The sequence below is a fragment of the Pelodiscus sinensis genome, chromosome 1 (assembly GCF_052426305.1).
Source record: "Pelodiscus sinensis isolate ZL-2025 chromosome 1, ASM5242630v1, whole genome shotgun sequence".
Lineage (NCBI taxonomy): Eukaryota > Metazoa > Chordata > Testudines > Trionychidae > Pelodiscus > Pelodiscus sinensis.
Genome location: NC_143052.1, coordinates 97,896,805 through 97,922,353, shown reverse-complemented (window position 1 = coordinate 97,922,353; position 25,549 = coordinate 97,896,805). Strand labels below are relative to the sequence as shown.

Here is a 25,549-nt window from a genome sequence, read left to right as displayed (position 1 = left end):
TCTGGGGAAAACCCCAGCACTGGAAGATTTGATATAAAATGGTGGGATCTTGCAGCTGGAGAAATTCCTGCTGAGAAAATCAGCTGTTAGGCTGTCTTTGTCTGCGAGGTGTGAGGCGACTAGGGTTATGCTGTGTGCAATGCACCACATCCAGAGGCGGACTGCTTCCTTGCAGAGGGGGTAATATCTGGCCCCTCCCTGCCTGTTGATGTAGAACATTGCAGCTTGGTTGCCTGTAAAAATCTGCAGTGGAGTTGGAGATGTGGTCCTTGAAATGCTGGCAGGCATAGAATACTGCACAGAGCTTGAGGGTATTGATGTGCAGAATGGTCTCTGTGGGTGACTATCGGGCTTGTGTGGTAAGGGTGCCAATGTGGGCTCCCCAGTCTATTTGGGAGACATTCATGGTAATCATAGTGGAGGGGACTCACTTTTGGAAGGGGACCCCAGCTCCCATGTTTTGTGCGTTCAACCACCACTGGAGCAAGTTTCTGATGGTGACTGGCACCGAGACCAGCTTGAGGAAGCTGTATCTTTTTGGTCTTATTTCTATACTGTGCTGAGCCAGTATTGTAGTGGCCTCGTGTAATCTGGCATGAGGGACTATGGTGGTGGCTGCTGCCATGTGGTCTACGAGTGAGAGACATGCTCTGGCGTGTAGTTGGAGAGCTGTGCAGTGCAGTTGGATGAGCTCCCGTATGGCCAGGAATCTGTGATGGGGCAAAGATGCAGTGGCGGTGGTGCAATCTAGTCGGGCCCCTATGAACTCTAGCACCTGGGTTGGTTGGAGTTGACATTCTGAGAGGTGCATCTGGAGGCCCAGGGATAGAAAGAGTTCCATGGTGATACTGACTTTTGTGTTTCTTGAAGGGAGTTGGCCCTTATAAGGCAGTCATCCAGATAAGGGAAAATGGACACTCCCTGCCTGCACAGATGAGCTGCGACTACTGCCAGTACCTTAGAGAATACCCTTGGTGCAGTGGAAAGGCTGAAGGGGAGTTCCATGTACTGGAAGTGGTGTCCACCTGCAGTAAATCTGAGGTATTTCCTGTGTGGGGGTGGATAGGCCCATGGAAACACACATCCTGGAGGATGACAGTCGCCAACCAGTCATCTTTGTTGAGGGAGAGGATGATGGTGGAAAGGGTAACAAAACAGAAGTACTGGGAAAGAACATGCCTGTTGAGGCCTCTGAGATCTAAGATTGGCCTCCATCCCCCTCACTTCTTTTCTGTGAGGAAATACCGGAAATAGACGCCAGTGTTGTGGTACTAGTGGGGAATGTTCCACTACTTTGATGGAGAGCAGGTGGTCGATTTCTTGGCAGAGGATAGACTCACGAGGGATGGAGTGGGTGGTTGAGGTTTGGAGATGGACAGAAACGGTATGCAGTATCCATTCTTTATGACATCCAGCACCCACTTGTCGGATGTTATGAGGCACCAGTAATGATAGAACGGTGCTAGGTGTTGTATGGATATTGGAATATCATGAAGGACGGGTGGGGAGAGACAAATTTGACTCCCAAACTGAGCTTCAAAACATTTATCTATTATTAGAGAGCTGGGATGGGGTGGGCTGGTTGACGGATTGCCGCTTTCTGCCCTGGCGCTGGCACTTCCTCTGGTCATAGTGCCTCCGTGGTTGAGTAAAGAAAGCAGGTCTGTGTCTCTATGTATAGCATTTGTTTTGTTTTCATCTTGGCACAGGAATTTGAATGCACAGTGTGCAAAGAGTGGCTCTAAAATCTTTCAAGGAATGCAACAAAGTGTTGGTAGACTCCGTGAAGAGCTTTGGGTCTTCAAATGGGAGGTCTTCCACCCTTGTCTGGACTTCCTTTGGGAAGCCAGATATATGGAGCCAGGATGCTCTCATCAAAACCGCGGCTGCAAGGGAACAAGCGGCAGTGTCAGCAGAGTCAAGGGCAGCCTGTAGGGCTGTCCTGGCTATTAAGGAGCCCTCATTTGTGTTGGCTTTAAACTGCTCCCTTTTTTGTTCTGGAAGATACTGAATAAAAGTGGATATCTTCTTGAAGATGTGATGTGTATATTTTACAAGCACAGCCATGTAGTTCAAGATGCGAAGCTGGAGGGAGACAGAGGAGTAGGCTTTTCTACCCAAAAGGTCAAGTCATTTCCACTCCTTATCAGAAGTGGATTTTGGTAAGGTAAGTTTGCCCTCTGGTTGGCAGCGTCAACAACATGGAAATTGGCAGGAGGGTATGTGAAGAGGAATTCCGCACCCTGAGAGGAGACGTAATATTTTCTATCTGCCTTTTTGCCCACCGGGGATATAGTGGTGGGTGTTTGCCACAGTTGTTTAGTGGGATCCATGAGGGCAGAGTCCATGGGTAGCACTAAGTTAACCACCAGTGTGACTTGTAGGATGCTCGTGTGCTTATGTTGAGTGTCAGGCTGCATCATTAATGAAATTTCTAATACATCAGCCACCCTTTTAAAGAGGTCCTGGAAAACCCTGGAATCACCACCTGAGGGGAGGAGGACAACTGAGTTGGTGGGTGAGGATGAATTGTTTGAGTCATTGTCGCTGAAAGGGTGATCAAAGTTGATTTTATCCCCAGACACATCTAGGGAGGTGACCAGTGTGGGTCTTGAATGAACCTGATTAGCATGATGGTATTGTTGCTGCTGCTGGTGTGTTCTGAAAGATGCCCAGGGGTCCCAGTAGGGCTAAGAGGTAGTAGCCATTGGTTGGGGTGCCACTGAGGTATCATAGGTTATGGCTGAGGCATCTTCCTCTTAGGAGAGGAATGCCTGGGTGATATGGCATTTGAGAGAGAGACACGGCTTCCTTCTCACTAGATAAAGGAGATGCAGAAGGTGTTATATTTGCTGGAGAGAACCTGGCTAGTGCTGGGGAGGTGTCAGTACCAAAAAGCGGAGTTGTGGGTACCGAGGTAACTTTTGGTTGGTCTGCAATTGTAAAAGAATAAGTTTGAGGCATAAGTGCCTGTGTGCCTTTTGACTTGCCCGGTACTGGAGAAAGTACACATGCCAGTGGTGTCAAGCGTGGGGCTTTGGTACAACCGCTATTTTTATCAATAGCGGAGCGCAGAGCTGGTGGTAATGGGGGTTGCCCTGGGTTTTTGTGCCGCAGGGGGCTTAGGCTTGCTAGCTTGTTTCAGCATTGTAGCCAGGTCCTGGGACCCCCAGGGTGCAGTAGGTGATCGCAGCATTGGAAAGCTCTTGTCTGGAGCCCCCACAGGGGACAAGGGAGGCAATTTTAAGGTAAAAGCTGACTAAAATTTGTGGTAAAAAGGCTGTCTGAGGAGCTCAATGCACAGCGCACTGTGGGTTCTGACCAATGCCACTGGTGGTAGAGAAGGAACTGAAGGGCATGCACATTAACTGCCCAGCATGTGGAGTGTGCTGTGCACGCGCAAACGACCTGTCACTAACACTACTACTGAAATCTTCCGGCTGGGCGTGCTGTGGCGCTCAAACTCCTAAGGTGGAGCACTCACAGAGATACTCCTCAAAGAAGCAGCTGTTTTATTCATTCTTAGAGCTGCAGCACTGAATGAGACTCAGTAGGTACTGGAGCCACCTCAGTCTGGGCCTGCAAATTGTTTCCAACATTTCAGTGCTGATAGCGTCTTGGCACTAGGACATCTCAGCTAGGACTTCAGAGCGAAAAAAAGGTGATGGCAGTTCCTACTTAGAACCCTGATGTAGTTACAGAAACAGTTCTTTTGATTTTGTCTAGAGGGACTCCCACAAAAGGAATACCTCTATCTTCATTCAACTGTCTTGCAGGTTCTGCAAGCCAAACCATCATCAGACATCACCTCTGGGTAAAACCAGCATCACACACTGGAGAGAAAATATACCTTTGAGACAAGAAACCCAAATTTGGGAGTGATGACTAAGTAGACACTAAAGAATCAGGACTACAGTGTCACCTTTAACCACAAAATCAATAGTGCCAAGATTTCAGCATCAGAGTTGGTCATTCTAAATAGATCTTTAAAGCACTTAAACGAAGCACAGAATCTCATACTGGGACTTTTGACACTGACATACAATTTAGGAGATTTGATATACGCTGACCTTCCAAATGTGATTGGTTGCCTTGTCTGTCCAATCTGCTACTTCCAAAGAGTGACTCTGTTGCCCAATCAGAGGTCCAAAGCATGTCCTCACAGGAATGGTCTCCCTTGTCCACACACCTATCAGCAGAAAGGCACTGACTGCAGAGTCAATTATTTAAACAAGTCAAGCACTACCAAAAAATGGGCTGTTTTTCAGATAATGTTCTGAGAGTTACACCAGGGTATCAGACCATAAAACCTTGCATTCCATAAATGGGATACAATTATCACAGAAACAAGAGCCACTACCATCATATAACACCCCACAGAGCCATTTTGTCCTAATTACAATATTTATTTTTGTGTTCTAAAGCAAGTCATTTACTTTCAGATGAGCTTGTAAAACTAAAGACTTCATGGAACTTTCAGCAGAACAAGAAAATGTATCATTTCAGGACCTACCTAAATTCCCACGAATTTAGTCTACCTAATCCCCACAAATTGCCAGAATTGTTGCTAGGCCCTGTTAAATAGCTTCTGCATTTCTGCCAGAGGCAAATGTATTTCTGTGATGGGCGGATAAATTCCTGTATCCATATTATTTATTATTATTAATAATAATAATAATAAACATTTATATTTATAGCCCTATATCAATACATTTGATAGCTTTCAAGAACAAAGTTGAAAATAGTGCAGCTCAGCACAGGGGTAATTTGTTCCCAACAAGAACCATCACTAAGCAAACAAACTTCTTTAGCTGAAGTTTCCAACTAGTCTTTGGAACCCTAGAGTGCAATACAATAATCCAATCTTGGTGACAAAAACATGGATAATAATAATAATAAGGCCCACATCTAAAAGGAAGGTCATAATCTACTTGCCAAGTGTAGATGGAAAAGGCAGCACTTGAGCAATTGTATTACCAGAATACCCAGAAGCAGCTAGGGATTCCACAAGAACCCCAGACTGCAAACCTGAAGATATGTCCACACTAAACTGCTACAGCTGTACCTCTATAGTGCTTTTTTTGTATATGCTATCTACACCAAGAGGAGAGGTTCTCTCATCAGCCCAGGTAATCCATTTCCCCAGGAAGTGATAGCTATGTCAATGGAAGGATTCTTCTGATGACCTTGTGCTGGCTACACTTAAGTTAGCTCAGCATAGCTAGGTTTCTCAGGGGCATGGATTTTTCTCACTTCTGAGGCATAGCTATATGCCTCAGAAGTAAATTCTCACTACAGATCAGCCCTAACTGATGAATAGTGGTCAGATGTTTGATGGTTTTTGGTGTTGCTTCCCTCAGAACTACAATCAGTATCTCTATCTATCTTAAACCTCAAGCAGCTAGCTCTTGTCAAGCTCCAATTTCAGCCAGTCACCGGGAAAGTTAGTTAACTGCAGTGTCTGGATTTGATGAAACAAAAGGAAAAACTGTGTAGCACTTTAAAGACTAACAAGATGGTTTAATAGGTGATGAGCTTTCATGGGCCAGACCCACTTAATCCACCTACTGAAGGTAATAGACCCAGTCTGCTTCACCTACTCCCTCAACTACCTAAAACAGGAAGAATGACTAATACAATTCAGTAAAAGTGAGTTTTAAAGCTAATAAGTAATCACCCTATATTATCTCCTCCCTCCCCCCCCACTCCAGGCAGCTTCCCTGAAAGTAAAAACAGATTGCAGAGATTCAAAAGCAAGTCAATCAGCCCAGCTAGGGTCTGCTGGCACATCAACAGCACTGAAGTTGTTAGTAGGTCTAGCACTAGAGATGTAAGCAAATAGTGAAGTAACTGATAAGCAAATGCTTATCGATAGTTGATAGTCGATAGTCGAGTAGCAACTCCATTAGTTGCTTCCCCTCACTTGCTGCCTCTATCAGAGAGAGAGGCAGCAAGGGGGGGGAGGAGAGCAGGAGCCAGTGCTGGGGGGAGCCGGCTTAAAAGCCAGTTCTCCCCAGCACCATCTCCACAGGGGACAGGGGATGCAGAGGTGTAGCAGGACTGCGCAGGTTCCCATTGTGAGCTTCTGCTTTTGAAATTTACAAGAGCCCATAGAGCTCTTGTAAATTTCAAAAGCAGAAGTGTGCAGGAAGCACAAAGCAAGCAGGAATTCAAGCAGTCCTCACTCACCCTGTGCTCTCTGTGGCACCCCTCCCCTTGCTGCCTCTATGAAAAGCAGCAAAAGGTGGGGGACAGGAGCTAGGAGTGGCTCTTACTAAATTTAAAATGCAGAGCCACAGCGCCGGTGGCTCCAGGGCTAACCTGAGGCAGGACTGCTCATTCCCAGCTCAAGTAGGCTCCTGGAGCAACCCCTGCTGCGGCTCTGTCACAAATTGTATTGACTATATGATTAGCCAGATAATAGCATTTTAACATCCTTATCTAGCACCATATTAGAAACCAGATCTTTATCGAAACCAGGAGGTTATCTAACACAATTAGTAAGCAATGCTTATTACCATATTCAGGTCTGAAACCAAACTCACTGATATTAGGAAAATTAAGATTTGTTATTATTAGAGCTGGATCATTGCATCTCTTTGATAATCTCCCTCAAAAAAAAGAAGACTTAAGGTAGGGTAAGAATTTGCAATACTCACCATGTCAAGAGAGAACATGTCAGCTCTTCAGCTGGTATAAATCAGTTTACTTTCTTTGACTTCAATGGAGCTATGGTGATTTACACCACCTTGATCTTGTTCAATCTAAATTGGAGCCTTTTTCAGAAATGCTGGTTCCTTACTCTTCCACACATCAACAATTTCTTCCAAAAGAGATTAAATATCTCTTTGGATGAAATATACAAGTCTCAAGTTATGTTTTACATGTACACTTTACTTATTGTGGCTGTGCAACATTTCCAGCATTGAAAACAGAATATATTTTGGCTAGACAGGAGTACTGCAGGTCCTATTTATTGCTGAATGGTTATGAAAGAGAAACAAACACATCTCCTGCACTAACATTTTAGCTAGACTAGACATTAAATTATATCGGAACACATTAGCAAATGCATCTGAAAAGTCTAGTGCAGACAAGGCAATATATACATTAACATGTACTAAGGTGGATGAATTGAAGCTTAGACTTTGCTCCAGCTTCAAATCAACTAGGTTAGCACATCATAAAGCAAACATTGCCTTATCTACACAAGGCTATCTACTGTGTTAGCTAACATATTTAATGAGCCAACTTAAAATCCTAGTCTAAGCAAAGTCCAAAAATAAGGCCACAGACCAAGACCTTTTTGCACATTAAATGTAATCATGGTGACTGTCTGAGGTGATCTCTGCAGTCTCCTCCTTAATGTTTCCTATTGTTATTAATATCAGTGGAGTTGTTTTACTGCTGTGTTGAGATATATAACTAGATCTTCCTTACCTAGTTCAGCTCCCATGATAGACTGCCGGAGAAGAAGCTGTTTCGGGAGAGAAAGTCTGGCTCGGCTCTCTATTGGGGTGTCAGGAATGAAAGTTACAGGCCCATGATCTGGACAGTCTGATGGATAGGCCTTGTCACACAGCGTGCACCCTGTGGGTGGGTAAAAGGACAATACAAATGTGTGAGGTATTATTTATTATTGGTATTACAGTAATACCTAGAAGACCCAAATGACAAAAAGCCCCACTGTGATCAGCCCTCTACAATAAGAGAGACTCCCTGTCAAAGTGCTTAAAATCTAATTAGACAGGACAGACACAGAGTTGAAGGAAGTACGATTATAAGTATCATATAAGTATGATATATATCCCTTTTATGGGTAGTGAAAGGAAGCAAGAGAAATTAGGGCTTTGTCCAAAGTCACATGAGAAATCTATTACACAGCTGGGAATGGAAAATTCAAAACAGGAGCAGATCTATAGGCTTCTTCTGATTGATAACTCATCAGCATCATTGGATTTTAATATTAAATCAGATTAATATGTTGTTTTAAAGGACCCCTTCTTACTCCACAGATTTATCTTGTGATGCCTCTGCCTACTTTATTGGCTTTAACAAGTTTTTCCAAACTTATCCCTGTATATCTAGCTCCCATTAAAGCAAAAGAGCTTGGACAATTTATATGAGCTGATTGTCTGCCTCCAAAATGAATAATAGTATCATAATGTGGCCCTACATGAAGTATACATTGAATGACTATATGGTCACAACCACATCCATTGCTAGATGGATGAGTGCATAGGGCTGACATTAGAATGGATTAATGTGTAAGGATGACACTCATGGTTAGAATAACTGCAATAACAGGAGTTGATAACATGAAATAGCCTCTAGTTCAACAACAGAAAGACAGCATGGAAACATATGGAAAATACAAAGTAGAACACTGAGAATGACTTTTTTTTTAATTGGACATCTACATCTAGTAGTGGAATGGATGAGAATTCATTGCCCATATTTTATCTGCATATCAGTACCTTAGCTCTCCTAACTTTAAAAAAAAATCTCAATTTATTTTACAAATACAGATTTTAACCTCAAAATAGGAGAGTAGTTATTAGGGATGTAAAATCCCATTTAACTGGAACTGATAAGCCTCACCTGGTTCCTTTCACATTCCTAGCAGTTATTAGCCTTTGTAGGTCTTTGTATTTTCCCCATTTGTAAAACGGAGGTACTGCAGAAGTACTAATCTCCCATAGAAACAACTGAAACAAAAAAAACCCAGGCTTGGAGTACCTGGAAAAAAATTTATTTCCTCCCTACTTTCATGTTTCTGGACACAAACTCATTTTATTAAAAAATAAAATGAAAAGCTAAAATGAAAGTTTTCATTTGGGAAAGTTATTCTTTACAATAAAACATAAGATATATCTACACTACCAAAAGAGGGTACACTCTTAATCTGGGTTAACTAAACTGAATTAACTAACTGCAGTTGAAAAAGTGGTTTAGACATAGCTGCTCTGCTTTTAACGGGGTTAGCAGCTCAAGTCAAAGCCCATACCAACCTGCTAACTCCAAATAAAACAGAGTTGCCGCATCTACACCACTATCTCAACCAGTTAGTTAATGAGAGTTAACTAACCTGAAATAAAAGCATACCTTTTTTGGGGCAGTGCAGATATACACGAGTAGCATTCAGCAATGCCATCAATTTATGCTTTGTCAAGTCCATTCAACCATTTGAAGTAAGAAGGATCTGGGGAAAACCTCTAGATGCACATAAAATCATGCAAAATCTGGAGATTTTTAAGCTAAATGTATTTCTTCTTCAAATGCATGATGGTCAAGCTGGGGATTCTGATAGGGTATTGTAAGACAGAGAAAGAAGAAAACCAGATAATGACAACAATGGTATTGAAATGTAAAGGCCTTCTTATTAAAATATAGCCTCACAGTTAAGTGGCAGCAAGCCAGACAGACAGACGGTGGAAGTACTAGACAGACACGGATCTCCACTGCAGGAAATAAATTTTGTGATACTCTCGAGCACTGCCCTCCAGACAGTCCAGAAGGGACAAGAGGCTCTAGAGCAAGACCTGAACATGTCCTCTTGAAAGATCAGTTAGCCTCAAAACACAAAACCTTTTTATAGAGGTCACTAGAGAAATTAGAAGAACATCCCTTTTTTCTGGATTTTCTGTTGAGTGCCTCATTTTTCATGGCTCCTTACAACTCTATATTATAATCATGGTTTTGGTATGTGATATAATTAAAACTTGTCAAATTAAAAAGTCAGGAAATCCACAAAAGACAAAAAGTTCACAGGGTAACAATTAAGGTTCCAACCTCCAGGCAAAGTGGGAAAACATACAACAGAATCATGTTAAAACAGAGATCCATTATGTCTAGATGTTGGAGGTTTACTCCCCAATTGCAAATTTTCCAACTTTGCTTAATGGTCTTAACAGGTTTCTCCCACTAAAAGACATCTATAAGGCTCAATGCAATAGTTTTGATATTCTCACCCCTTACAACAGTTACAAAATAAATGCAACCCAGAGGCAGAACCAAGTATACTGGCACACTCACATATGGTAAACAAAGTAGCCATATTCTCCTTGTTTGAATTGGAGTCTTCCATTTGTAGAGATGATGGTACATAGGTGAGATTGTCTGAAGACACATCCACATGGCCTGGCCCCATGGCTACTTCCTGGTTTATGGAAGACACAGACACAGGCTCAAGACTGAGGCCCACTTCATGCAAGGAGACAGATTCCAAGGAAGTTAGGTTGTGTGAGGTAGAGAGCGCCACGCTCACAGAGTTGGTGCTCATGGCCACAGTATGTATGGAGTCATTTAGCGTACTGTCCGATATACCGCCTACCCGGCCTGCAATGTGGTCAGGCTCCATGACAACAGGAAGCTCCAAATTGCTACCATGAATGGGTATGACACCACCATGACCCACTGCATCTGAAGCCAAGTTACTGCCTACTGTGTCTACAGCTAATGGTTCATGATTCCTGGAACCATTTGGGATTTGTGAATGATCCCCAGCTACATCATCCATCGTAAGCTCCTCAGTCATCCCATCAGTAGATATTGGACTGGTTACCCTTGAAACACTTTCCATAGTGATTGTGGTATCCAGTGCTACCTCATGGCTGTCACTAGGATGCAGGCTTTGAGCACCATGTGTGTTCACTGCACGAGAGTCCATGGAGACAATCCCTGATTCCAGTCCCACAGTTCCGCCAGGCTGGAAGGGATCTAGGGCTGAAGGGTTACTGGAGACCGATAAAGCCGGATTGCTATCAACATTTATAGTGTTGGGGTGGATGTATTGAGGTGGTGGTCTGTCAGCTAAATAAGATAAAATACCTGATGAAAGGGAAGAGATGGAGAAAAGGAGAAAAAGAAGAGGGTGAATTTCAGTTTTCAAACAGTAAAAAATAATCCACAACTACAAACCATTTCAGCACACTTTATCAAGATACTTTATGAGACTAACTGCAGTTTCCTTTTAATATACCCTTTATTTTCAATTAAGACAAGACTCAGCTAGGTCTTCCAAATGCAAACTCTTGGCAATTCTAAACAAAAAAACCAATCACAAAGAAACATGTGACAACAATACACCTTTACCAGTGGCAATATAGGTGCAGTTTAACTTTGTAAAATTATGATGAGTCACCTCTGCAAGTTTTCATCCACTGAAACAAATACTCTATTAATTTTGATACATTCAGGACAGCTGAGCCTCTGACGACATATGACCCACACTTCATAGTGAAATGAGACAAAGAGTTTATATAGCAATTTGAGTACACGCAGTCCCCGAGTTACGCGGATCTGACTTACGTCGGATCCGCAGTTAAGAACAGGGGTTTTCTCGCCCCAGAGGACGGGAGCGGCGGGACGCCCAGATGAGCCGCAGTCCCGCAGTCCCGCCGCCCGCCGCCTGCTGGTCAGACCAGGGAGACGGGGAGCAAAGCCTCGGAGGCCACCCGCAGCGGGACAGCCCAGGCGCGTCTGGGCTGTCCCGCTGCGGGCTTCCTCCACAGTTTTGCTCCACGACTCCCTGGTCTGACCAACAGACCAGGGAGACGGGGAGCAAAGCCTTGGAAGCCGCCCGCAGCGGGACAGCCCAGGCGCATCTGGGCTGTCCCGCTGCGGGCGTCCTCCACAGCTTTGCTCCGCAACTCCCTGGTCTGACCAGCAGACCAGGGAGATGGGGAGCAAAGCCTCGGAGGCCGCCCGCAGCAGGACAGCCCAGGCGCGTCTGGGCTGTCCCGCTGCGGGCTTCCTCCACGGCTTTGCTCCGCGACTCCCTGGTCTGACCAGTTAGTGCCCCCTCCCCCCCAGCAGACCAGGCTTTTCTGCCCACGACGCCTGGGGTAGAGCAGCTGGGGCGCTGCTCCTCGGCGCTACTGGACCAACCCGGCAGCACTCCAGCTGCTCTGCCCCAGGCATCCTGATTCAGCCGCTGCTGGTCAGTTTCAGCAGCGGCTGAATCAGGACGCCTGGGGCAGAGCAGCTGGGGTGCTGCTGGGTTGCTCTGCCCCTGGCTTCCTGGAATCAGCCGCTGATCAGTTTCAGCAGCAGCTGACTTGGGGACGCCTGGGGTTCTTAAGTTGAATCTGTATGTAAGTCAGAACTGGCATCCAGATTCAGTCGCTGTTGAAACTGATCAGTTTCAGCAGCGGCTAAATCTGGACGCCAGTTCTGACTTACATACAGATTCAACTTAAGAATAAACCTACAGTCCCTATCTTGTACGTAACCCAGGGACTGCCTGTGTAAGTATGCTTTGCTTTCTTACAAACAGTGCCCTATAGGGATAAGCAACCAGCACTTGAGCTGGCTGTTCAGAGCAAGCCAGCTTTATGCAGAGTACATAGTCACCAGGCTGAGGCTTGTGAAGAGCTGGGAAGCCTCAGCAAAATAAGAAGCACAGCCCCTCAGTACACTGTTAAAGGGAATTAGTGGGACACAGCTTTCAGGATTGGGGCAGTGGCCCTTTGTCCCATGCCCATTCCATGCAGAAAATAGGGCTGAAAATATTCCAGGCAACTTCCAGAATCCCACCAACTCTCCAATGGAACAGAAACTGCATTAAATTATATGGTAATTATCTGCATTTTATACAGTTATGCAACATATTAAACTTCAAAGGGAAAACCCAGAGAATATTTCACAAGAAATGCCATGCAGAGTATTCTGTCACAGACTTAAGAAGGCACAGAAGGAAAAAAAATGGTACACAACTCTTCAAGTGTTCTGTAACAGCACCTATCTCATCTTCAAAACTATACTTACCAGGTAGAATGTGTCTGAAATAGCTGCTCTCCAGGTGAGGATAAGGTGGTGGAGGTAGGGTGTAGTTTCTTTCTGGTATACCACACATCACTCCTCGATCCCCAATACCCATTGGGAGCATCAGAGATAGGGCAGAGGGCAAGGAACTCAAGGAGGGGCCCAAGTTTGGAATAGCAACAGGCAATCCTGCAAGAGGAAAATGCCCATTAAATTTCAGTCTTAGGGGGTTAGTTCAGTGTAAGAATATAGTCAAAATTCCTAACATTAACTTGAGAACCTATATTTCATAATGGGCTCTTCAGTATAGCTGACAAAGGTATAATCTTATCCAATGGCTGGAAGCTGAGCAAAACGCATTCAGAATGGAAATAAAGGTTGAACCGCTCTAGCCCAGAACTCTCAGGTCCAGAAACATCCATCGTCTGGAATGATTTTAGTTAGCTGGATGTCCACTTTTCATGAGTGTGGCCAAATTTCCTGTGGTCCCATAAAGTTTGTTTACAGCCACCATCCTAGCTCTCAGTGTTCTGTGCTGTTACTTAGAGGACATTTAGGGGTAAATTAGAGCTAACAGCCCAGTAAGCAATAGAAGTGTTGGTAAAGCTGCTAGACAATACTGACCTCCTATGGTCCGAAAAATTCTCTCATTTGGAGTCAGACTAGAGAAGTTCAACCTGTAAGTCATACATTTTTAATAGCGAAATGAATTAACCACTTCAGCACTTTACTAAGGATTGTGGAGACATCACTGGCAATTTTAAAAATCAAGATTGGATGTTTTTCTAAAAGATATTCTCTAGAATTTATTTTGGGGAGGTTCTAAAACCGGAGTTAGACAGATCAAACTAGAGTATCACAATGTTCCCTTCCATCCTTGGAATCTGAGTTCTGCAGTCAAAACCACACTGAGAACTACACTTTGCTATGCTATTTTACAACTTACCCACTGTAGGGGTTTTCCATACTTACTATAATGAAAGATCTCAGCTTTCATGTACATATTTAGAATGTTACCAGGAGCAATCTGACAGATAAACAGAACTCAGTATTTCATAAAGCATGTTCTACACCTGCCTTTTCCCTGTAACCACACATTTATATTCTGGTGAATTTACAACAGGTAATTTTTACTGATCTATTAAGATACAACCATAATACTTGTTAATATTGGGATTTGTTGTTAGCAGTTAAAGCTTTTTCTATTTAACATTTTTGAAAGTTTTTGGTTAAGAAAATATTAAAATAATAACTTTTTTGTTTCAAGTTTCTTTAAATTATGTATTATTTTCTTTAGTAAAGAACTTTGTTTATTGATTTTATTATGGGGCTTGTATGAGGTGAAGGGGACTAATGAATGGAGGAAATAAAGGAGAAGGTAAAAAAAGAAGGAATGGGGGAGGGAAGAGAGGAAAAAAAGGATGTGCAGGAGTATGGAACGCACAGGAGATAAGACTGACATCACAGGGAATATGAGGATGCTGGGGCAAACGACTGATCAGGAGACAGAAACTATCCTGGATTCAAATTGTAAAAAGTAGTCTATTGACACTGCTGGGATCCTGGGACTGTGCATTTATTGAGGTCATGGAGCCCTGGCTGGGCCCTCCTTGCCTTGATGCTGCTCCCAGAGGGGAGGTTCTATCCTGGAAGGTCATGCTCTATTTCCCAAGCGGCTGAGACAGGTGGATTATCCCCAGAATGAAGATCAACCTTCTAGAAACTGCGGTCCTGCTAAGATCTAGTTAGGCCTCTTCTTGCCTATGGCTGCATTTTTATATACCACTTAATTCTCTATTATACCACTTTATTCTCTATTATCACTTTTAATGGACACTTCTGTGCAGCTTTCTGCAAAACTTGTCAGGAAAAGAAGTGTATTGTATTATTTAATCTAAGACTGTCATTTACATCGTCTGGGGTAAATTTCTCAGTGGCAGCTCATATTTCAAGGGATTCAGTCGCTAAAGTGATGGATGCAGCACAAAAAGAGAGAGACAGGCAGCTCATTAATGTCCTATTAAACAAAAATGAAGCTCCCTTGAGGCTGTGTGGGACACATCCACTCTTGTCAAAAGAAAGCACTGTTCTTGCCTTGTCTACACAAGTAGCAACTTTCAGGTGTCTCATTACTCCACAGTGTGGGCTTACGGCCACTAGATTAAATGTCAAATCTACTCAAGTGTGTGATCATATCACCATCCTTCAGAGGACAAACCCAGATGTCACTACCAACAGTGAACACTTCACACGTTATGCTACTTTGGTTTTCTGCTGTCAAGGAAAATGCAAATACATAGCAAGTGACAAATATCAGCCCTTCATGCAACTTTCAAAGCTACCTGGTGCTGGTATGGCATTATGAGTGGGTGATGCAGTCAGTCCCAAGTGACTTCCTGAGACAGGCAGGGCATTGCTCACAGAAGATGAGGTCAGCTGGTCCATCCCTACCGAACTCAGGTTCATTTCATTCATCCTACAAAAACAAACAAACAAACAAACAGATCATTCTTAGTTTGTTCAGTCCTAGAGAAATAAGATGTATACACAACACATGTCCACTGACCAAAATGTTCAGCTCACTAATCTAAGCAGACAATATAGTTTTCACCTATTAACAAATGACACAATTTTTGTAGAAAACATGTATCTAATATTGATCAAATTAGTTAAATAAAAAGCAAAAAACAAATACTAACAGACAAAAATCAGACCTTAGCTCATTCCCTACTGCCCGTGTATTGAACAATGTTGCTGAATGAAAAGTGCTTATACATAGTTTTATGCTGAAATATACAGTCCTTATTAGGGATGTTAAAATGCATGTAATTGTTTAACTATGTTAGGGATGTAAAATCCCATTTAATCAGTTAAACATAATGTTTAACTGGTTAACCAGTTAATCGCTTGAACAGGGATGGGCAGGCCTGCCCCTCATGGGTAGGGCTGCTCCAGTGGAGGCCACGCTGCCAGTTAACTATACATAAAATGTGTAACTGCTGAAAATTTCAGCAGTTACACACAGGATGGCAGGTCCCCAGGAGCCAGACTGGGAACTTCATGTAGCCATTTTGGGAACAGATAAGCCTGAGCTTACTGGCGCCAGCTTCCCAGCTGGGGTCCTCTCCCCAGCTTTGCAAGCTGCTGAAGCCCTGCCAGAGCTCCTAACACTGAGATCTACAGTAGCTCTGCCGTCCTGCCAAAGCTCCCAGTAACCCCGCCGGCTGCAGGCTCCATTACCCCATTAGCTGTGGGATTTGGCACCCTGCAGGCTCTGCTGCCCACTGGCCCTACTGGCTGGCTCCACTCCAAGCTGCCAGCAACCTCAGCCACTAAGGCTCTCCAGTCCCACAACATCTGTGGTCTTGCCAGACTGCAGATGTTGCTGGACCGGAGAATCCTGGACCACAGAGGTTCAACCTATATTTCACTGTGCCCTAGATTCTGTAAATATGTATTTTAAAAGACTGACACCACAATTACAATTAACTATTCTAGGGGTGGATGCAGTTCACCAGCTGAAGTTCACCAGACCTGGCTGTCCACCAGACAATTTACCTGCACCTCTGCAGGCAGAGCGGCTCACAGCTCCTGTTGGTCAGTTTGCCATTCCCGGCCATTGGGGGCTGTAGGAAGTGGTGTGGGCTGGGCTGCCATTTCAGGCAGCTCCCATTGGCTGGGAACAACAAACCGTGGCCAATGGGACCTGCAAGCAACTATGCCTGCAGACATGCAGGAAAATGAAAAGTCTGGCATTATTGCCCACCCTGTTCTATGCTGTCAGTAGCTATATTATTTATATTAGAAGTGGAACAACAGTACATTGGCATTTTGATTTTTTTAAGATTTATGGATTTAAACTAACTTTTTAAAGACAAATTCAAACTAAATCTTTCTTGGGTAGAATAGATGATTCAACTAGTTATAGTTGTCTGACATTGTTATAGCTGTTGGCCCCAAGTGATTGGAGAGACAAACTGGGTGAGGTACAGTAATATCTTTTATTGGACCATTGATGAAACTAAGTTAACGACCTTTTGAGCTGCACAGAGGTCTTCCTCAGATCCTGAAGAGTTCTGTGTGGTTTGAAAAGTTGTCTCTTTCACCAACAGAAGCTGGTCCAACAAATAATATTACTTCACCCACCTTGTCTCTCAACTGGTACTAAGTACAGAATTTTTAACTCACTAAGCCCATTATAATCCTGGAAAGTAGTAATAAAGCCACTTCCACAGGATGGCTGTTCTGCAGGTAATTACTCAAACCAGTACCTCATGATCCTGTGTACACATCACACATAAAAAAGCCACTAACTCTAGTTGACAGTCTCAGCAGAAGTCAAGGACTGATTCAAACACAGAAACTGAACGAAACTCTCAGCCTATTAAGATGACCCTTCCAAAATAGAGTGGACAGATACCTGGAGGATTGCGAGCAGCAACTTGGATTGTCACTGCCATTTTACTGAATTATGTTGATAAACCCAGCCCAAGACTCTCAATCCAGCACTCTACCACCAATATTTAATTCACTTAGAAAATGAGAAGGAACCCAAAAAACTCAAACCCAGATAGGTTAACGCACACATTCCTTTTCGTTTAAGGTTCAGGTCCACACACCCCTATGGCCAGATTTTCAGTTTGGGGATTGACCCTGACAAAGTGTGTGCAATGTGTCTAGTCACTTCCCACCGACTTCCACGGACCAGGGCTCTTGTCTGGCTTTGATGGCGCTGGGGCAGACTCATCAGGGATGCTCCCATCCAGGGAGGTCCTGCTTCCCCAGCTCCAGCGGCTGCCGAAAGCCCCAAAGGGGAGGCTCGCCCAGCAGCCAGCGCACCGGCCCCCCATGCAGGGACGCGGTCTGGCCCAGGGCACAGCTCCGCAGCGAGGTTTAGGGGACTTTCGATGGGCGGGTTCTGCCGGGACACCCCGCGGCCTTTGCACCCAGCGGGTCGGGGTCAAAGTGACAGACACGGAGGCTGCAGGGGGCCACCGGGCGACCCCGCAGGACCCGACGCAGCCCAGGGAGCCCGGCCGGCATCGGGGCCTCATGCCCCGCGCGGCGCTGGGCTCCCTCCACGGGCGGAGCCTGCCGGCACAGCGGGCCCGGGGCCCCCTCACGCGGCCCCCTCACCTGGGCTGCACCGGCCTCGGGCCGCGCCGGGCGTCTCCCGCGGGCAGCGGCAGCATCGGGTCCCTCAGCCCCCGCCCGCCCGCCGGGAGCCGCTCCCCGCTCGGGCATCCGCCTGCCGCCTCCCGGGCCGCGGCCTGGCGCAGCCGCCGCCCCCGGCAGCGAGCGGCAGCCCAGCGCCGGCCAGCGCCACAGCGGCCTCATGGGCCGGGCGGGGAGACCGCGGGCCGCCGAGCGGCGCGAGCCCCGCCGGGGGGAAGGGGCCTGGCGCCGGCACCGCCCGAGAACCCGCCGGCCTCGGCCCGCGGCGCCGCTTCAGCTTTGTCCGGCGGCGGCGGCGGCAGCATCCAGGAAGCGCTCCGCTGCCGCGCGTGGCTCTTCCCGCCGGGTACCCACCTCCCGCCGCGTCGCAACCGCCGCTCTTCGCGCGGCGCTGCCACCTCCCTCCGGCGGCCCAACCGTCGCTCTTCCCGCCCTATCGCCACCCCCCCTCCGCTGGGCCGCGTCCCAACCGCCGCTCTTCCCGCAGCTTGGACGCCTCCCTCCCCCGCGCGCCGTTACTAGCCCCGTTCCAATGCTGCGCTCCCTCCCGCCGCTGTCACCGCGCCCCCGCCCCAGCCCGCCTGCGGGTCCCGCCCAAGAATGTGACGGGAGGAGTGGCTGGCTCGTGCAATGCCGAGGGGGGTCCATGCAATTTGCATCGGCTACAGGCTGAGTCCACAAGTGGGGGGCTCGCTCCGGGACGGCTGCGCCTCTGCATCCTAAGACCCAGAGTCTCTTGCAACATTTAACATGCAGAGGCGCAGTGGTCCTGGACCTGCGCAAGCCAAGACTGCTCCCTGGCTCGCACTGCCCAGCAGCCCCTGTTTGCCGCAGCCCGGGCTGCCCTCCTGCAGCAGGGGTTGCTCTGGCAGCAGCCCATGTCTGGGGGGACAGGCAGCTCCCTGTTTCAACCCCAGCGGACAGGGGATGCCTCCCTCACCCCTCCCTGCTGCCTCTCCTGGGGGGGAGGGAAGAGAGAGGCAGGCACTGCAGAGACAGTACTTGGGGGCAACAGCTCCTGAGAGGCAGCAAGGTGGGGAGGGGAAAGGTATGCTTATGGGTAATCAACTACTCACACTCCTAATCCTGCCCCATGTGGTCTTGAACCACGATGTGAAGGGCTGGGGTCAAAACAGCGACAGCATCCACCCAGACAGCATCCACCCAGACAGCATCCACCCAGCCCGCTCCACAACCCACACTTTCAGCTCACCCCCAGGACTGACCGTCGGGGCTACCGCCTCTCTTTGCCCTGCCTTGTCCCGTCCCGGGTACCATCCCTGCCGCACCCAGCATGACCTGACCTCTCCCCCCACACTGCCTTTCCACACCCACTGCAGTGCCAGCCACCATGCTAACCCTATGCTCCCCTCCCTCCTCCCCCACGTCCTGGATGATCCCCTTTCTGCATCCTGCACTTCCATCCCTGCCACTGCCCTGCTGCACAGCCCACTGCTCTGCCACACCATGTGCTACTATCCCTCCCCACGCCACCTACCACCCTGCCATGCTCTGTGCTCCCATCCCTCCCACCACCCTGCCACGTCAAAATTTCATATTGGAGTCCTGAATATTAACATTTCAGTGTGGCTAGTTCGCTACTGCTTCAGAACAGGTTGGACACCACAGTCTTAGAGTGTTTGTGGGACTGTCCATGAATCCATCAGTCTATCTGTGAATTTGTTCATGACCTCCTCCTAAATGGTAAGAGCTCAGACCACCAAATTTGGCATGCAACTTCCTCTTACCCTAACTTATAGCACGGTCAGGGTTTGGTAGTGCCAGAAAAATTGGGATATACCTGAAATCCAATTGTTTTCCATAACACAGAAAGGGTATGTCTACACTACAAAGTTAATTTGAACTAACAGATGTTAGTTCGAATTAACTTTAAATAGGTGCTACACATATGAACTTAATTCGAACTAGCGGAGCGCTTAATTCGAACTAGGTAAACCTCATTCTACGAGGACTAACGCCTAGTTCAAATTAAGTAGTTTGAATTAAGGGCTGTGTAGCCCCTTAATTCGAAATAGTGGGAGGCTAGCCCTCCCCAGCTTGCCTTGGTGGCCACTCTGGGCACCACCAGGGAAACTTGTCTGCCCCCCTCCTGGCCCCGGACCCCTTAAAGGGGCACGGGCTGGCTACGGTGTCCGTGCCAGGTGCAAGCCTGCCACCACCCAGCCAGCAGACCCTGCATCTGGCACGGCACGAGCCTGCCCGGGGCCGCAAGAGGCGGGCGCCCGCCTGGTCTAGTGCGGACATCGTGAACCACATCCATGACCTCCGCACTAGGCACAGGAAAGTGGCCGTCTAGGGCAGGATAGCTGCCAGCCTGGCCACCCAGGAGCAGGTTTGCATGAAAATCAAGGTGGTCCAGTGAGACCCCCGACCCTGAGCTTAGAACATAAGAACGGCCATACTGGGTCAGACCAAAGGTACATCTAGCCCAGTAGCCTGTCTGCTGACAGCGGCCCACACTAGGTACCCTGGAGGGGATGGATCGAAGACAATGACCAAGCCATTTGTCTTGTGCCATCCATCTCCAGCCTTCCACAAACAGAGGCCAGGGACACCATTTCTACCCCCTGGCTAATAGCACTCCATGGCCCAACCTCCATGAATTTATCTAACTTCTCTTTAAACTCTGTTATAGTTCTAGCCTTCACTGCCTCCTGCAGCAAGGAGTTCCACAGGTTGACTATTTGCTTTGTGAAGAACAACTTTCTGTTATTAGTTTGAAGCCTGCAACCCATTAATTTCATTTGGTGTCCTCTAGTCCTTCTATTATGGGAACTAATGAAGAACTTTTCTTTATGCACCCTCTCCACACCACTCATGTTTTTATAGACCTCTATCCTATCCCCCCTCAGTCTCCTCTTTTCTAAGCTGAAAAGTCCCAGTCTTTTTAGCCTCTCTTCATATGGGACCAGTTCCAAACCCCTGATCATTTTAGTTGCCCTTTTCTGAACCTTTTCCAAGGCCAAAATATCTTTTCTGGGGTGAGGAGACCACATCTGTACACAGTACTGAAGATATGGCATACCATAGTTTGATACTTCCCCTCCTCATTCTTCCCCTGGCTTCCCCCTTCCAGCTCCTCCTCCTCCCCTCTCCCACCTCCTTTTCCCAGTCTCCCCGAGTTTTGTTCAATAAAAAGAGTTTCTATTTTTGAACACACGTGTCCTTTATTTTGTACATCAGGATGGGGGGCTAGGGAGGGGTAAGTGCAAGAAGGTGAGGGAGGAATGGGGTACGAGCCCCCGATGGGGAGAACTGGGGTGGCTCTGCGGGCTCCTCAGGGTGGAAGCTCTCCTGCAGCCCCTCGATTGACCCCCCCCCCCCCGGATGGCAGCCTGCAGCAAGTGCAGCCTGGCTAATGGCCAAGTGCTGTGATGTGCCGAGTGTGGGCATTCAGGGCACTCCAAGCCAGGACTGCTTTGCTGTCCCTCATCGAGTTAGACAAGTGAGCGGGGAACCCCTGAGAACTGTCTGTCCAGGGTGGGGGTCGGGTCCCTTCAAGCACAGCCCTCGGCTAGCCTGAGACAGCAGCTCCACGCTCTAAGTCCTAATCTGATGCCCTGCCGGCACTGCTTCCGGCCAGCCTTAACCTCGGTTCAGGGTCCACTTAATGTGGACATGCTAGTTCGAATTAGCAAAACGCTAATTTGAACTAGATTTTAGGTCTAGATGCACTAGTTCGAATTAGCTTAGTTAAGTTAGTTTGAATTAGTGCTGTAGTGTAGACATACCCAAAGGGAGGAGGCTGAAAGCAGGGACAACTATGCTCCACAATGACCACTGAGGGCAGGGAGCGCAGGGGACAATTATATAGCAAAGTGACTGTAGGAGGCCGGCTACACCAGGAAGAAAGTGGCCAGCTGGAGCCAGAACTCTCTATATTGTTGGCCACCGGTCACAGGTAAGTGGCCCCACTAACCCTAAACTCCCCTGCCCCAGGACCGGACATATCTGCCCACCCCTAGAAGCACCACTGGGGCTGACCCGTGCTGCCCCACTCCCCACCCCAGGACTTGTCAGCCTGTGCAGGCCCATCCATCCCAAGTCTCTGAGGCCATGCAGCTCCCATCCCCTCCCATTCCCTGACGGTCTGTTGGGGCTGGCCCGGGTCATGCAGTCCTGCCCCCCACCCTCTGAGTGCCTGCCAGGATTATAGTTGGGCTACACAGCCATGGCCCTCCCTCAAGAGGAGCTGAGAGGTGGCTGCTGCAGTACTGTCCTCACTGCTGCGGGCAGCCCCAGTGAACCCCCCAGACCTCCCAGCCCCCTGCACTGAGCCACCCCAACCCAGCCACGTGCCCCCTACACATTTCCCCACCTCCTGCCATGACTCTTACACCCTATCCCCTACTCTGAACCCCCCACACCTCAACCCCAGCACCCTCCACTATCTGCCTTGAGCCTCCCCTTCCAACCTCTACCCTAATTCCTGTGTGCACGCACGTGCGCACGCACACACACAGAGCATGCCCCTTGTCCTGAAGGTCCTGGGCAATACCAGGTAAGTCTTCTAGTCTAATATAGATATTTGAGAGAGGTTGTCTGTCTGTTCAAGAACACCTGATTGGTAAGAGCAAAGAAAACCACATTCAGAATAAATCTTCCTCTTATCATAACTTTAAAGCAAGGTAAGGGTTTGGTTGTGCCAGGAAAATGGTATATGCCAAGAATTGGATTGCATCTCATAAAACCATACAGAAAAGAGACAGAATCACTGGGCAGGTGAAATGAGCTGCCTGGCTGACTGCCCCAGCCCTGAGCCTTCCATCTCCTACGCACCCTTTAGCCAGGGCAGCAGGGCTGAATCTCCCCCTCCCCAGATTCATACAGGAACATTGCTGGCCATTCTCCTTTGTTAGGGAGTGAGGAGAAAGTCCTTTGTTTGCTGTATTCCTCACTCTGGCTAAGGAGCATGGGGGCAGATGAATTTAGATCTGTCCCAGCCAGGGGACATGCACCTGTCCCTCAACTGTGTCCCCTGGAGCTGCAGCGGCCATGGGTAGGCACTTTTCACCTGGTCCCAAGCTGCTACAGTGAGAGAGGACTGGGGTAATCCTCTGTCCTTAGGGCAGCCTGCATACTGAACCACTCATCCCCAGAACGATGATTTAAATGAAGAAAAACAAAAATTAACTGAGCAATGCCAGGTAAATCTTCAGTTTCCCTAAATAATTTTTAAAAAACTAGCACAAATACAATGGCCAGCTATCCAAATAGCCTCCTAAAGTTTGACTGTACTCACCAGGGGGTTATACGTCATAGTTCTGCTATCATAGGTCAATGTTTTCCTAGTTATACTTTTAAAACAAAGTATTCTTTAATACATATAGCTAAGACTATCCATGCATCAAAGCAGGCATCTGCAACCTGTGGCTCTCGAGCCAAATATGACTCTTGTCATTCCCAAAATGCATGCAACTTTTTAAATTAAAATGAAAAATTAATTCAGAATTTTAAAAATGTGTAATTACTCATGTAGCTTGAATGTGTGCATGAACCCGAATTTGACGTTATGATGTAAACTTCAAAGAAATGTGTAAAAAGATGCAGTAGCAGAAGTCCCATTAACTAAAATCTGTGAGTACATTTCATTTAAGCAATTATTAATCATCATGTTAATTATCAATAATATAAAGTTGTATATTTTCAGTCATGCAAATGAGCACTTTATACAGCTTTGTTGACCACTTGCTCTAATTGCTGATCCCTGAGTCAGAGTCTCTTAATGTATGGCTGCGTCTAGACTGGCAAGTTTTTCCACAAAAGCAGCTGCTTTTGCAGAAAAACTTGCCAGTTGTCTACACTGGCCGCTTGAATTTCCGCAAGAACACTGACGATCTCATGTAAGATTGTCAGTGTTCTTGCGGAAATGCTATGCTGCTCCCGTTCGGGCAAAAGCCCTCTTGCGCAAATACTTTTGCGCAAGAGGGCCAGTGTAGACAATGAGGTATTGTTTTGCGCAAAAAAGCCCCAATCGCGAAAATGACGATCGGGGCTTTCTTGCACAAAACTGCATCTAGATTGGCATGGACGCTTTTCCGCAAAAAGTGCTTTTGCAGAAAAGCATCCGTACCAATCTAGACGCTCTTTTCCGCAAATGCTTTTAACGGAAAAACTTTTCCGTTAAAAGCATTTGCAGAAAATCATGCCAGTCTAGATGTAGCCTATGTGAATAGCCTTATAGCTCACAATCACCTATGACTCATGTATATAAATCTCTCAGCTTGTTCAAACCAATTCACAAGCTTCTCAGGTACTGTGGTTAACTGTTAGCAGCTATGCACATCTGTAATCTGATCAAGCATGACTCTTAAATGAGGCATCATTAAATGTTCAAATGAAATGTTTGGATGTCTCTGAAGGAAGAGGCTTGATGGCGTTTTGCTGTCTGCATTCCTACCCTTTGATCTTAAAAAATCATACTTGGGTAAGTCTAAAATACCATCATGATTTGGAGGAGTCATTCATTGCAAACCCATTAGTTCTTTTTAATAGAGGATATAATCCCTCAGCACCATTCATGCATGAGAGAATGACATCATCCAATTTTTCTACATTTTCCAGGGACTGCCATTCTTTATTGAATAGCAAACTCTTGTAAGGCTATGTCTACACTGGAAGCTTCTTGTGCAAGAACTCTTTCAGAAGAGAGCGTCTACACTGGCATGTGCTTTTCTGCAAGTGATGTGCTTTTGCACAAGAGCATCCATGCCAGTGTAGACGCTCTCTTAGGCAAGAACACTCTGATGGCCATTTTAACCATAGGGCTTTCTTGCGCAAGAAATTCATGTTGCCTCTCTACAGTGGCCTCTTGCGCAAGAACAGTTGTGCAAAAGGACTTATTCCTGAGCGGGAACGTCAGAGTTCTGGCGCAAGAAGCCCTGATTTCATACATTAGAACATCAGTTTACTTGAGCAAGAACACGCGGCCAGTGTAGACTGGCAGCAAGATTTTGTGCAAGAGCGGCTGCTTTTGCGCCAGATCGCGCCAGTGTAGACACAGCCTTACAGTTGAGTTGAGTATATTTGTAGTGCTATGCAAACAGCAGCCTAGTATAATAACTTTGCAGGGACAGAAAAACCTGGTGCTTTGGGATTCTGTGCTTGATTAATTAATTAATTAGCTAATATATACTGTGTAATGTACCTTTTTCAGCAGAAATTCAGCTGCAAGTGTTCTGATAAAGCAAGTTTCAAATGGAGCCCCAAAGAGCTTCTTTCTACACTGCTCTTTCCTGTACATAGAAAATGCTAGGCAGATTCACAGATTTCTATCATCTTGAACCTCCCCACAGCTTTGGAATATGTCTCTCTAATGGGATTCCCAGGATACAATCTTGGACTGTGAGACCACTGTGCCCTATTAACTCACTGATCTGAGGTTGCCTCTTGCAATGCCTTACTGGTGACAAGCACCTCCAGGCATTATTACCACTCGGTAAAAGCAGATGTGGAGTCCCACACCCAGATAGATTGCATGAATACTCCCAGAGCCACTCACAAATCACACAAAGAAAAGCACCAGCCTAAACCCTCCAGTACCCAGCCTTTTAGCTCAGAAATATGCCACCTTGCACTGCTCAAGACC

At 46.7% G+C, this 25,549-nt stretch overlaps 1 protein-coding gene across 2 annotated transcripts in view; it reads right to left on the bottom strand.

Moving 5' to 3' along the window:
• PRDM4 (PR/SET domain 4) overlaps window positions 1–18,424 on the bottom strand; it is a 35,685-nt gene extending 17,261 nt beyond the window's left edge. Inside the window, exons 1-6 of one of the 2 annotated variants that reach the window (XM_075938356.2) lie at window positions 18,295–18,424; window positions 15,108–15,241; window positions 12,769–12,954; window positions 10,036–10,830; window positions 7,441–7,590; window positions 4,071–4,189 (exon numbers count right to left, since the gene is read on the bottom strand). In XM_075938356.2, coding sequence (XP_075794471.2) covers window positions 4,071–4,189; window positions 7,441–7,590; window positions 10,036–10,830; window positions 12,769–12,954; window positions 15,108–15,240 — 1,383 coding nt within the window. In that variant the 5' untranslated portion in view covers window position 15,241; window positions 18,295–18,424. Of the gene's footprint in view, window positions 1–4,070; window positions 4,190–7,440; window positions 7,591–10,035; window positions 10,831–12,768; window positions 12,955–15,107; window positions 15,242–17,901; window positions 18,269–18,294 lie in introns of those variants that run through there. The other variant, XM_075938347.2, reaches the window with a different exon arrangement.
• Window positions 18,425–25,549: the final 7,125 nt, after the last annotated feature.